The 14,051-nt window shown below is 34.5% G+C and overlaps 1 protein-coding gene across 2 annotated transcripts in view; it reads right to left on the reverse strand.

The window, feature by feature from the left end:
• The window catches only part of LOC132485131 (cadherin-10), a 118,564-nt gene that overhangs the window by 53,481 nt on the left and 51,032 nt on the right, over positions 1-14,051 (reverse strand). For both annotated transcript variants that reach the window (XM_060091608.1, XM_060091607.1), the window contains exons 2-4: positions 3,215-3,509; positions 1,228-1,347; positions 618-785 (exon numbers count right to left, since the gene is read on the reverse strand). In XM_060091608.1, the coding sequence (XP_059947591.1) occupies positions 618-785; positions 1,228-1,347; positions 3,215-3,509 (583 nt within the window). The remainder of the gene's footprint in view (positions 1-617; positions 786-1,227; positions 1,348-3,214; positions 3,510-14,051) is intronic.

Consider the following 14,051-nt stretch of genomic DNA (forward strand, 5'->3'; position numbering starts at 1 on the left):
TCTGACACAGTGATATTAAATGGAAGTCTGATTAGTTTGTAAGGTTCCCTCTATGTAGTTCTTTCTGACTAAGTTCTTACAATATGGCAAATTAGTTATTTTATTGAAAAATTTTTCCCTCGGGTTAGAGTCTTCCTTATTAAATTCTAAGTAGAAATAAACACATTCATTTTAGAAGTATAATTTAGTTTTTATTTTAATAAAACATTTTCCTTTGTTAACAGAAATAGTTCTTAGATGATAGAGTATATATATGTGTATATATATATATATATATATAGAGAGAGAGAGAGAGAGAGAGAGAGCGACAGTACATATGTAAGCTTGCATATGTGTATATATATAGATATAGATATAGATAGATAGATAGATAGATATTTAGAGTGGTTTTGTGATTATAGATCTCTCTGTCTCTGAATGAACTACGTTTGAAATATTTAACTTTTATCTTTTGATAACAGTGAATTCATCAGCATATACATCTTTTTTTTTTCTTCATTTTTGTAGCACATTTTTGGTCTGTTTTAAATGAAATGATTGACAATTACTTTTTCTCCTCTTTTCTGTTTTTACTCTAAGGCTTTTGCCCTGCAGAAACACCATTAAAGACAGCTTACTCTGGGGGAAGCGCGGTGGATTGTCATTGACGTCTGTCAGCGTGATGTTGACTGTGGTGGTCCCCGATAAGCCTCCCATCTGGCCACCCATGTCTTTGGCCTGGATTACCACTTGATATTGCTCCCTGTTTTCTCTGTTCATGTTTGGTAAAGCAGTCCTGATGATACCTTGAAGAAAATGGAAAATCTTTTATTATGCTCATTAAAATCTCAATTATTAGTTGATTAAGCTCACAACTTGTAAATCCAAAATAGTAGTGATTTTTGAAAGATGAAAATGCTTTTGCTATTAATTTTTATTGTATAGAAATTGTAAAAGTGATTGTATGTAAATATTTGCCGATTTGTGTTGTTTTTATATTTCCTAAAGAATATCATATGTGCTGTCTAGTGCCCTAAACCCAGATGCAAAAACATAAAAGCTGGTATATTCCCATTAGCTCGCTCGATCATTCAACTCTGAGTTCTTAAATCTTTAACTGTGGCATCATCACTCTTCTGTGAGTATTAATGTTAGGATTTTGTTCTTATTTTCCCACTTTTTTTTTTTTTTACTTATAAAGATCATAAAGACTACTAAATGAACAAACACTGATTCATGATTCCTGACCTGTTTCAGGTTCCACCGAGAAATATGGCTGCCCTTGAAGTATGCTGTAAATGACTCTGGCGCTGTTCCCATAGGAAGGGTCATCGGCATCTGTAGCTGTGACTTGCACCACAGAAGTACCTGAAGTATCCAAATTCAGCTTAGTTCTGCACAGTACCAGAAGGAGGAGCAAAAGCACTGGTTTTCATGGAAGACTTCAATGATTTTTGGCTTTAAAAATGACCTCTTAAAGAAACATTCATATATAATTTAGATGAAAATAATATATATAGTGTATTATAGGTAAACTTTGAATTCAACTACATATTTTATTTAGCCAACAAGTATATTTTCATGCATGCAATAGATAATGCTACAGTGTATCAGGTTATAATAAATGCAGACACTTTACAAATGCTTGGGTTTGATATTTAAATTCATTTTCACATAACAGATTTGTTTTGTGTAAAGGGCATATCTAATCACAAAGGAGTAAGTATGCTCTTTTTTTCTCTCTCTCCACTAATTAACTATAAGAATAATTAACATCTGTTCTAGAATACGGTTTTATGAATAGATTAAATTCTAAATTTAGAAACAATCCAAGATGATCCCAAGTCCCAAGAACTATTAGAAGCTATTTAATAAAGTACAAAATATATAAAAGGACTTTATATTAAGGTGATTGCCAAAAGTCCTTGGGATTCAGTGAAGTAAATATTAAATAATAATCTCTGAACAATGCTTTTGAGAACTGCAGTTGGAAATTTTCTATTAAAATTTTTACAAGGAAAAAATGTATCAGAATTGTTTCATCAGTTTATATTTCTCCCACATTTGAGAAATGATCTATTCTATTAAATCCAGATACGTTATCTCTAAAAATGTTATTGTTTTCTGATGGTTAATTTTCTGTGTTTCTCTATTTAGCAAAAACATGAAATCAATTTTAACTTTCTTTGCCTGCAAATATACCTTCCATTTATTTACATTGAAAAAGAAATTCTAGGGCTTCCCTGGTGGCACAGTGGTTGGGAGTCTGCCTGCTAATGCAGGGGACACGGGTTCGAGCCCTGGTCTGGGAGGATCCCATATGCTGCTTAGCGGCTAGGCCTATGAGCCACAACTACTGAGCCTGCGTGTCTGGAGCCTGTGCTCCACAACAAGAGAGGCCGCGATAGTGAGAGGCCTGCGCACCGCGATGAAGAGTGGCCCCTGCTTGCCACAACTAGAGAAAGCCCTCGCACAGAAACAAAGACCCAACACAGCAATAATTAATTAATTAATTAATTAACTCCTGCCCTCAACATCTAAAAAAAAAAAAGAAAAGAAAAAGGAATTCTATTATCTTGAATATTATACTTCCAGTTTTTTCACGCCTTCTGTCTTACTGCTTCTGCAACTTAACTTTAAATTCTGTATCAGTTTTTGATTAGCTGTTGATTTTCAACTGGTTTATTAGAATAAGAGATTTATATCAGCAGAGTTTTATATATAATGGTTAAATTGAAAGGATGTTTTAAAATATTTAATATGAAGTAATAGAAAATCTAATTAATTCCAATGTTCATAACATCTAGACACTCCAGACAAACTCTTTAGGCATATTATGACTAGAGTATATATGTAGACTCTGGATTACATTTATGGTGTTCTAAGTGTACTTATAATTTATTTGGAGTCAGGACTTTATACAGCTGTTCTCCAAAGCCATGTGACAAAAATTTGCATTTTCATAGTTTTCTACTGAAGGCCAATGGTATTTTCTTGCATATTTGAAGGAAGTGTCTATTTATTGTATTGTAGAAACTTACAAACCCATAGGAAGTGAGAAATGCATTAATCCTTTTTTTTCCTGACTCATTTCATAATTCAGAAAATCAAACACGTACCCTTAGCAGGGAATCAAATATGATTTCAAGTAATTGATCATAATATTTTAAGAATTTCTTGATAATTATTTTGTATACTTGTTGAATACTGTCATAAACACTGTAAATGAACTTACCTACAACAGACATTTCAGGAACACTCGCCGTGTAAATTTCCTCTGGGAACGTTGGCTCATTGTCATTGATATCATGGATTTTGATCACAAACTCAGACTCCGGTTCTACTGGCCTCAAAGTTCTTCTGTTAATAGCTTGTGCGCGTAGAGTATAAAAGGCCTTTTCTTCCCTATCAATTCTTCTTGTGGCATGAATGTCACCTGTTTTTTCATCAATAATGAAAAGAGTACCAGCTCCATCTCCAGATAAAATATATTTGAGGGATCCATCTCCTTTATCTTGGTCTGAATGAAGCTAGGGGGAATAAAAATGAGCATATCCACGATAATGTCTAAAGATACATAATGCAGAAAGAATTCAAAGAAGGTCTCTCAAGTCACATCTTTGAAAAATGGGGTCAGTTATCTTAGTTCCTGAAATGAGAGTTGAATAAGTATGATCACACTCATCTATATACTTTAAACAATAGGACTAGCCTTTTACATATCAGTATGATTTTTATTCTAAATGGAAAAAAGTAATAAAAATAAACCAAACACAGCTACTTTCTTTGTTTTGCTTGGTAAATAACCATTTCCGTAGGCAAATAACTCCTGACAAAGACATAAGTCATTAGTCTTGATATGCTGGCATAAACATTGCTTCTCTCATCTCTTTCTTTGAGAGGAAAATTCTTTTACTCTCATATTATGCAAGAAATTTATTTCCTGTAAACTTATTATTAATTATCGTATTTCTGTTGGGGAATTAGCAATATTTTAAGAACTGTAAGACAGGCAAAGTTGCATGAGACATGGCTTCTATGTTAGAAAACCTACACATCATTCTCTGATTCACATGAATGACAACAACTGCCCCAGAAATATTTGTGGGGTTCAGAGCAAGAGTACGAATAGATGTCTATATAACACCTGCTTATATATTTTAAAGTTATAAATCAAATTAATAAACTATAAAATAAAATGTGCTCTATCAAGTCTCCTACCTTGTCAAATCTATCTTCTTAACAACTGCAAACAACAAGTTCCGTGTAGAAACAATGTAATGTTGGGCAAGCCTTTTTCTTGCCTCCTTGCTTATGCCCACACACTAATCTTCCACAATCTAGTCATCATGTCAAAGAGCTTGGCATGCATTCATGTGGATATATCAGCCTAGCCCACATCCCTTCCCAGTGCTAATGCTTGTCCAGAATCCCATGTGTCATGAGCAAATTCCATCTATAATTGTCCTGTGGTATCTGTGGGAGATTGGTTGCAGGACCCCCGTGGTTGCCAAAATCTGAGGATGCTTGAATCCCTTACATAAAATGGCATAGTGCAGTCAGCCCTCAGTATCCATGGGTTCAGCATCCATGGATTCAACCACCCATGGATTGTGCACTATGTTTACCACCTGTGGTTGGTTGAATCTATAGACACTGAGCCCACAGATGTGGAGGGGTGATTGTATATCGTTTTTTAACAGATGCACACTAGGCCAGTCCTCAGGATTAAGGGTACATATAACAATGGGTAAATCTGGCCGTTGGTAGACTGACTTGGAGAAGAGACTCTCCAGGATCTAGAAGCAAGTTCAAGGATGTTTAGGCAGGGAATAATGGGTCCCAAGTGCTTCAAGGATCGGATCGTCTGGAAATGGATGTGCGGGTTCCAGATGTGAATATCCCCTTGCCTGTCATGGAATTCATACCCTGAGGGAGAGACTTAGCCATAGGAGGAACAGAGCATGGCTTTGTAAAACAAAAGGGTTGTAAGTTTTTCTCTAATTGTACCATCACACCAATAATTTTTTTTAATGCTAAGATCATGTTTTCTTATTTGCAGTAAGAGATTATGCTTTAAAATTTTTATTTTTCTTTTTATCTGATAAGAAATAGAAAAAAATGGGTAGATTTTCCAAGTTTTGATAAAGCATATATTATAACTTAGATATCATCATGCACATGTTGTCTTTTTTAAATTTGAGGTATAGTTTTACAATATTGTGTTAGTTTCAGGTATACAGCAAAGTGATTTTGTTATATATCCTTTTTTAAAATTCTTTTCCATTATAGGTTATTACAAGATATTGAATATAGTTTCCTGTGCTGTACAGTAAACCCTCATTGTTTATGTATTTTATATAGAGTAATGTGTATCCGTTAACCCCATACTCCTAATTTATTCCTCTCCCTCCTTCCCCTTTGGTAATAAGTTTGTTTTCTATGTCTGTAAGTCTGTTTCTGTTTTGTAAATAAGATCATTTGTAGCATGTTGTCTTTTTTAATACTCATATAAAACATAGTCATAAATTGAAATAGACATACTGACCTGTAGCCTAGAAAAATAAAAACTGGAGACAATATCCTTCCATTATGCAAAATATTATAGAGTTAGATATTTATCTAAGTAGGTTTGACTTTTGCTCTTTAGATTATTTAAATCAACACAAATTTTTATCTGTTTACCTGTAGAAGTATTACACTGATTATATTCTCTTTAAAGTAGAATTTTGTTTCTTTATTTGAAAGTTTCTTTTTCTTTATAGGAGCTTATATCAATGAACTTGGCTATGAAAACATTTTTATGTGAATATCAAAAATGTTTAAATTAAATAAATATTTAACCCCCTCCCCAATATATTTTATTACTGGTTAGGTAATACAATATATAGGTAATACAATATATAGGTAATACAATATATTATATACAACTGCTGGGTTTACAAAAGTAGTCTATATTTTTTGTTAATGGTTTGTAATAATCAGCATTTAGCCATTAAATTTGTATCAAACTCCATTTTTCTGATTTTTGGATAAATAACTCAGTATTACAGATATAATAGGAAAAAAAAAACTCCAAATGGATACGTACTTTGGAGAAAAAGATATAGAAGTCAGGTAACAAATAATTTTTACTGCATTTTTAGTTATTCACAAACAACAAAGTAAGGTTGAGAAACAAGAAATATCTGCTTTTCACTAAACAGCTCTCAGAAGTAACATATAACTGTGTTGTCCAGGGAACTACTCTCAAAAAGTCACAAGACTGAAGCTTTCTATATATTTTTTTTGTGGTATGCGGGCCTCTCACTATTGTGGCCTCTCCCGTTGTGGAGCACAGGCTCAGCGGCCATGGCTCACGGGGCCCAGCCGCTCCATGGCATGTGGGATCCTCTGGGACAGGGGAACGAACCTGTGTCCCTTGCATCGGCAGGTGGACTCTCAACCACTGTGCCACCAGGGAAACCCAAGACTGAAGCTTTTTAGTAAATGAAAATGCACATAGTTGCTGGAAATTTTCCAATTATATAAATGTACCATAATGTGTCAATTTTCCAAATGACAGATATAAGCATTGCATATTTCTTATTCTGTCTGGGAATCAAAATAGTTCAAGAAAAGATTATTGATATTATCAATCATCTGATCATATAACTTTGTGATTTGTACTAGACAGTTATGATGTTTATTGTCTATTCATTCAACAATTTTAATTGATAAATATTTATTTACTCTCATAAGAATCAGGTAGTTCTAAAAGTAAATGAACAATTCCATCCTAGTGCTATGGAAGATTCAAACACAGTGTGTAATGGAAATTCACAGGATAGTCCCTAAACTAGCCTACAGGAATGAGTGAGGATTTCCTTAAGCATATATCACCTAAGTTACGTGATAAAGAATGAGTAGAGGTTAAAACCTGGGAATTTTTTTTTTCATTTTACAAATTTTACACCTCATAAAGGACACTGGATGAATATAGAAGGTAGATTCAGAGTGGAGAAAGAAATAAGACAAGATGGGAATCATTAAGACCAGTTTTGCTCTTCTAATCGGTTAGATGTGTAAAAAAAAAGTTGCTAGTATAGTGAGATTTTAATTTTTATAAAGCTCAGTTTTGGAATATGAATCACAGCAGGATTTTTACCTTCACTTATACTACAGAGAGTGAAAATTAAATCTTGTAATTGGACCACATAGGGTGACAGTTTCCGTTGGATTAGAAAATTGAACATGATAGTTGGGAATCAAAGAGAAGAGGGTTGGAAACTGGACTGTTGGTTTTGTGAATCGGAAATGAAAGGATTTCTACCTTCTCATAATTAAGAGAAACAAATTAGATCTATGAATTTATGTGCTGCTTTTAAGAAACCAGACATAATAATTTTTTCTTGAACTGTGAGAGCCTGCATAAAAGAAAAGGAAAAACATTTTCTTTTCTTACAGAGGGAAACAATGGAACACTAACACTAGAATAAAAGGACAAAAATGACCATATTTGGAGGCTTGACATTCGTCTATGTTTATTGAAATATTATTTAAATAAATATATTTGAGAATTGGACAAGTAAAGAGACTGCAATAGATATGTATTATGAGGCAGAGACTTGCATTTCTAGATGTCCTAAGACTTGGGAAGTTGCTTTCTGCCCTAGATGAACCTGATGGGAGACAGAGTTAACTACTAAGGGGTATGATGTTGATTTTCTAAAAGTTACAGAAAGAGACCAATGAACAAAGTTCTTTAATTATAGTCCTCCGCCTAAGCTCCCTCTCTCTTTTTCAAGCTTCTCTCTCTTTTTTTTTTTTTTTTTTGCGGTACGCGGGCCTCTCACTGTTGTGGCCTCTCTCATTTGCTGAGCACAGACTCCGGACGCGCAGGCTCAGCGGCCATGGCTCACAGGCCCAGCTGCTCCGCGGCATGTGGGATCCTCCCAGACCAGGGCACCAACCCGTGTCCCCTGCGTCGGCAAGCGGACACTCAACCACTGCGCCACCAGGGAAGCCCCAAGTTTCTCTTTATTATTGTAATTATTTCTTCTTTTGCATACTCTTCCCTCCTTACCCTGGGATTGTCTCTCACCGTCATTCCCTGTGTGTGTGCTAAAATTTTATTTTACATTCCAACTCATTTACTAAGCAATGATCAGACAGGGGATAGTCCTTATAACTGTAGCTTTCTCACTACTCTTCCTTTTTTCATTTGGATATTAGTTATCAATACTTGGATTTATTAAATATTTAATTAAACAAAATCAGTTGTTTGTGTTATTGAGAAGTGGTATTATGGATCAAGTGCTAAGTAACTTAAAGCATCTACTCTGAAATAAATTTTATATTGATTTGACCTTGTGCTATTTTATTATGTGAGATATTAAGGTTTCTTTAAACATAGAAAAAAATATCAGATTATTGTGGCTTTAGTTCCTCAGTAACCCCTGTTCTCCTGTGTGAAACATTTGGGCCACAAATCCTTAAGAAGAATTTTATGTTAATACTGACCTTTTCTTTCCTTGAGGAAAGCCTATTAAAAATTCACAACCTGCTGTGTTCCTTGTAAATTCACAAGCAGATAAAGGACATTGCAAGGTACATGACAATTAATGAAAACAGAACAACTGGTACTATGCCACACATTTAAAAGTCATTTTCCTATTATTTAACTTTTTAAATTTGGGTGTGGTTAGTTATAACTCATGTGCTTATATTGATGAGTTTAATAATTAAAACTAAACAATCCACTGAATTTAAATAAATATTTTAACAACAAATTATTTAATGAAAACCTAGTAATTTTAAATGTGGCAGGTTTTTATAACATTTAATGTAAAGCATTCATTTTAATATATTTGTCTAAAATGAAGTTTGTAAGCTAAAAGGGGTCTTGTGGCTTTTATAGTCTAAGGCCATCTTTACTTTTAAGAGGAAGAAACTGAGATCCAATCAATTTTTTATCACACAGGTGTTAAATGAAGATTACACTTGAGGATCAGTGCTTTGTTGGTGGAACTTTTACTTCTTAATATCAGTTCATTTTTATTTTTCAGTTTCTCACATTAAGTTCGGAAATACTATAAAAGCAATCAAAGTATTGATCTATGAAGTACAGGGAATTTAAGTAATTTGTTACCAAAAGGATAACTGATAAAAGATTTTATCTTATACTTTCTCCCTTGGCTGGAAGAAAAATGAACAAGTTTTAAAACATAAAAAAACGTATCTATCAATACTGCTAATAAAATTCTGATTACTAGTTCAGAGGAATTTATGTTGCTGTGTGAGATTCGTTCTCATTCAGAATACTGATACACTTTTAGATATTGGTCATAATCGGTATTTGGTTTGATCCCCAACACTGGGAAAAGACAGTAGAGAAAATTAGAATTATATTTGTAGAATTATATTAGGATTGTATTTATAATGGTTAGACTAGTTCTTTGAAGGATACATTTTGATAAATGAATCCAAAGGACTATAAGATACATTATCTGAGTTTAACAATATCTTGTTTGTGTGTGTTCATTAACTTCAGAACTTCAGAAATTGTTGAATAGATTTTCTAATGGACAGTGATAATTTTATGCCTTCTGTTCTTTCAAACAGCCAATATAGTCTATATTTGTTTTTTGTTTTTTGTTTTTTTTTTAAATCCAGAATGTGGCTAATATGCATTGCTATTCTGGTACCATCGTCGTTAGTATTTTGCTCTAATTGCTCTAGTGAGTAACATAATATCAAATGGAACATAAGGCATTGAATCAAGTAACTTTAAGTTTTCATCCAATAAAAAAATACCAGTGAAGATGGTCTAGCACCAGAAAACAGCTAAAAGCATGTTAAAGCAAATAAACACATTCTGTTCAGAAATAAATAAGTAGTTACTCATTTTGTTGAGACCAGGGGAAAAAAGGGAGGGGAGGGCAAGTCTTGAATTGGAGTGTGTGACATTTACAGAGTAAGATGGAACATTATTTTAATATTAATGATATAGAAAAATATACATCAATTTTTATGAATCCCAGTGAAACAATTTTTTCTTCAAAAATAGAAACGGAGAGGAGAAATAAAGATTATCTATCAATGGAATGGACTGTAAAAACAACTACAGTAATTTTAAAATACCCCATATATATGACTTAGATTAATAAATAATTTTCTGAACAATTTCTTTCTGGTACCAGAAGCAAGTATAGAGGATTAAATGATTGATGGGCAATGTTCTCTGCTTAATTTAGAGTCTGACAAAAAAAAAATCAAGTGGTTTGTTTCCCACATTTGACAGAGTTCTCTGGAGATCTCCCCCAGGAGTACAAACTCCAGGGGGTGTCCAGATTCAAAAACTAGAGATTCCTCTTCCTGTTTGGTCTTCTGAGAGTGCAGCTTACTGAAAGTTGGCCTTGTGCTTCTGGGCCAGCCAGATTGATTAGTCCAATCTTGGATCATCCTGCAGTTTGGGGGGTTTTCTTAGACTGCATTAGGAATTACTCAAGACCCTGCAGCAGGTCAGACTTCTTAGCAGAGCGTGCTATAAAATTCTAAAGACATCTCCTGCTAGGACTGCTGCTAATTCACCTCTTACAGTGTCTCAACTCGTACATATCTTTTCTGGTACTGTAAAGATACCAAGACTACATTGAAGGCATTTACTTAAGCTTTCCATAAACACAATTTATAGGGCATTATCTGCTTCAAGACCATAAATGGTATGCATAATACACAGTAGACACATTCTTTCTAATTATTGTATTAGTTTCCCTCTCCAAAGAGAGTTTTTGGGGAAATATTTTAGAGAAGGATCATATTCTTTTAGAAGCCTGGTATCTTCCTTCTATAGTTTTGAAGATCACTAAATTATGCAGAGTATTCCCTTGCAGTGTGAAAATGACATTGAACATTTCACACCTTATTTTCCCCACAACTTGAAGTCTTCTTAAGCATCTTAGATTTATAATACGGGAGTATGTGTAAATACATGTCTAAAAATTGTTAAGTAAATGCAAAATATTTAAAATCAGGAGATTCCTTTTTTTCCTTTTTTTTTTTTTTTTTTTTTGTGGTACACGGGCCTCTCACTGTTGTGGCCTCTCCCATTGTGGAGCACAGGCTCTGGATGCGCAGGCTCAGTGGCCATGGCTCACGGGCCCAGCCACTCCATGGCATGTGAGATCTTCCCGGACCGGGGCACGAACCCGTGTCCCCTGCATCGGCAGGCGGACTCTCAACCACTACATCACCAGGGAAGCCCAAGAGATTCATTTTTGATTAATAAGGTCTACAGAAATCAGAGAAGAAAAAATAAAGGGTGATCATCTCTTTTTTATGGGCTTCACAGGCAACTGAGTATCTTTCCTTCCTTCTTTTATTCAAGAAAGTTATAATGATAGGAGGTATGAAAGGAAGGAGAGTGCTAGGGATATGTATTCACTGAAGGAGTTTATTTAAATAAGCATTTTTGAATCAGATTGAACTAAACTAAATTGAGTAGGGTAAGGAGAATTCTGTGTGCCATTTTAGGACTTAGAAGTTTCGGAGATTTTGCTACAGAGGAAGTATTTGAAGCTGTTGGGTTTCTAAGTCTTATTCATAAAGATGCTTCTATCTTGAAAACTATAGACTGCCAATTACATAATTGGATGCCCAAAGGAGAAGGACTAGGCATCTGCCTGCTGTCTCTAGGGGTTATGGTCAAGAAGGGGAAAATGAAAAGAGATTTGGATCTTTACATTTGTTGGATTTTTTAAAAGACACTGACTGAAATGGGAATCTGAAAAAGGGCTATGAATACTACCCTCCCCCTCCAAATCGTGTGTGTGTGTAAAATACAAAAAGAATGTTAATATGCGGTATCAGGGAGTACAAATATAGCCCTAGACCACTAAATTAAAAACTTCTATTCTAGGTAGGTTTTATATGTTTTTCCACATATTCACACACACACATACAAAAGGAATTGAGAAATCAAGGTAGATGTTCTCCTTATGAAAGGGGATTGCTCATTAGGTGAAGAAACGTTCATATCTTCATCAAATGAGGAAACCTAGTCCCCAAACTTATCTGACAATATCATGCCCCTGCAACTTGTGTCCTTCCCCAGTACCTTGATTTATCCACCCTGAAAATTCTTACTCATTGATAAAGATCCTATTTATATCTTATCTCCTATATGAGGCATTTTTTCAAACTTCTTGGTAAGGCTGAACTGACCTCTCTTTCCTTAGTGCCCCAATTATCATGTGCGTCTGTTTGTATGAATGTGTATATAGGTATTATATATATGTATATACATATAAAATTTTATAACCACTTCAAATTTTGAACTATTATTTTCATAAGTCTTTATGGAACTACAAATATATTTTGAGGATGAGAACCAAGTTTTCTATTCTTATGGACTCCTAACATTTCACAGTACATAATAAGGAATTATTTACTTGTAAAAGGAAATGGACATCAGAGTCAAATACCACAGACATGAGGAATAAAGTTCTTTCTTGTGCTACTTCTTTGGAAAGAAGTGAAATTCTTCTGAATGGAGTGAAATGGAATTAGAAGTCCATAATGAAAAGTGGGGATCAGCAATTACTCTACATTGAAAGTATAAATGTACATAAATAAAATCTTATTCTTCATACTGAAAAAGATTGGGACTATAAATTAGCTAGAAATTCCAGTTAACTATGAGATGGTATCAGTGGGATATGATATATACATGGATTACCAGGAGACATATTTACATTTTTCAGTGAAGAGCCAGGGATAGAAATGCAAATCCAAATTTATCTCTAAAACCATATGGTAAGTCATTGTAGACATCTGTAATTTAATTAAGAGTAGGATAAGGTAGTTAGGTAATAATAGCAGGATGACATTCCCACTGACAACATATAGAACATCCAGCTGGACTACAAAAAAAGAAAAAAAAATCACATTGCTAAGGCCAAATTGCTGTGTAAACAATAGGAACTGAATGGATTAAAGCCTGGGAGGAGAGGATTGTTCAGAGGTGAACAGAGGGCTTGCAGATGCTTTTTCCCCAGGGGAATTTGCCAGTTCCGAGCCTGGGTTTGGAGGTAAGAATCTGTGATTGTCCCGAGAGGAAGGTACTTCTGGAATAAAAGAAGTCAGAAAAGAGTTTAGAATTCACATGGTAGTGGAGTGAAAATACTGCAGAAGTGAAGGTCCTCAAATGCATTGCCAGTCTTTCCATAAAACATTTGTTGAATTATGAGTCTGTAGATGGCTAAGGGCCAGGCTGAAAGCTTCTGAAAGCTAGAATGTAATTGTCACATTCCCAGAGACTGGTGGTTCTTAGGTTCAAAAAAAAAAAAAAAAGGACTCATGAGGATGTGAAATTTGAAAGCTCTCCAGGGAATGTCAGACTGAACCTGAGGATCTACACGGACTTTGCACCTAGGAGTTTTCAACAATTCTTAGTGCCTCTATAGGCTAAAAACACAGACTCACAGACTTGGTCCCTTGAAAAATGCTCACTGCCAGAGAGTAAAGAAAGCAAGAAATGTGTTGTTCTTCCTGCAAAGTGACAAAACATACAGATTATTCCCTCCTGGAGAATTCTGTCAATTGTTGAAGGAGCATCAAGCAAACGATTAAAGATCTAAAGTGAGAATTTCTGAAGGACATAACTAAATATCCTGAGGAATTGGGGGTCAAAAGAGACAGGACCCACTCTCACTTGGAGGGTTCACCTTCTTGGTAAAGGGATAAACAGTGGTAGACATAGGCTTACCAAATGGCAATTCAATGTAATCTTCCTCAATCCTTGATTGAACTGTAGTGATATATCATTTGCCTTCTAACCAAAGAAACAGAACCAATAGGAAATATATATATATATATATATATATATTTCTATATATATATGTATTGTTTGGAGAATTTTCAGGAATTGGCTCATGGGATTGTGGAAGATACAGAGTCTGAAATCCATTGGGAAGGACAGCAATCTCAAAATTTGTAAGAGTAAATATTGCAATTTTGAGTCATAAATCCACAGGGCAGGCCAGTAAGCTAGAAACTCAAGCTGGGTTTCTTTGTTACAGTTTTGAGGCAGA

This window comes from Mesoplodon densirostris, chromosome 3 (genome assembly GCF_025265405.1).
Source record: "Mesoplodon densirostris isolate mMesDen1 chromosome 3, mMesDen1 primary haplotype, whole genome shotgun sequence".
NCBI lineage: Eukaryota > Metazoa > Chordata > Mammalia > Artiodactyla > Ziphiidae > Mesoplodon > Mesoplodon densirostris.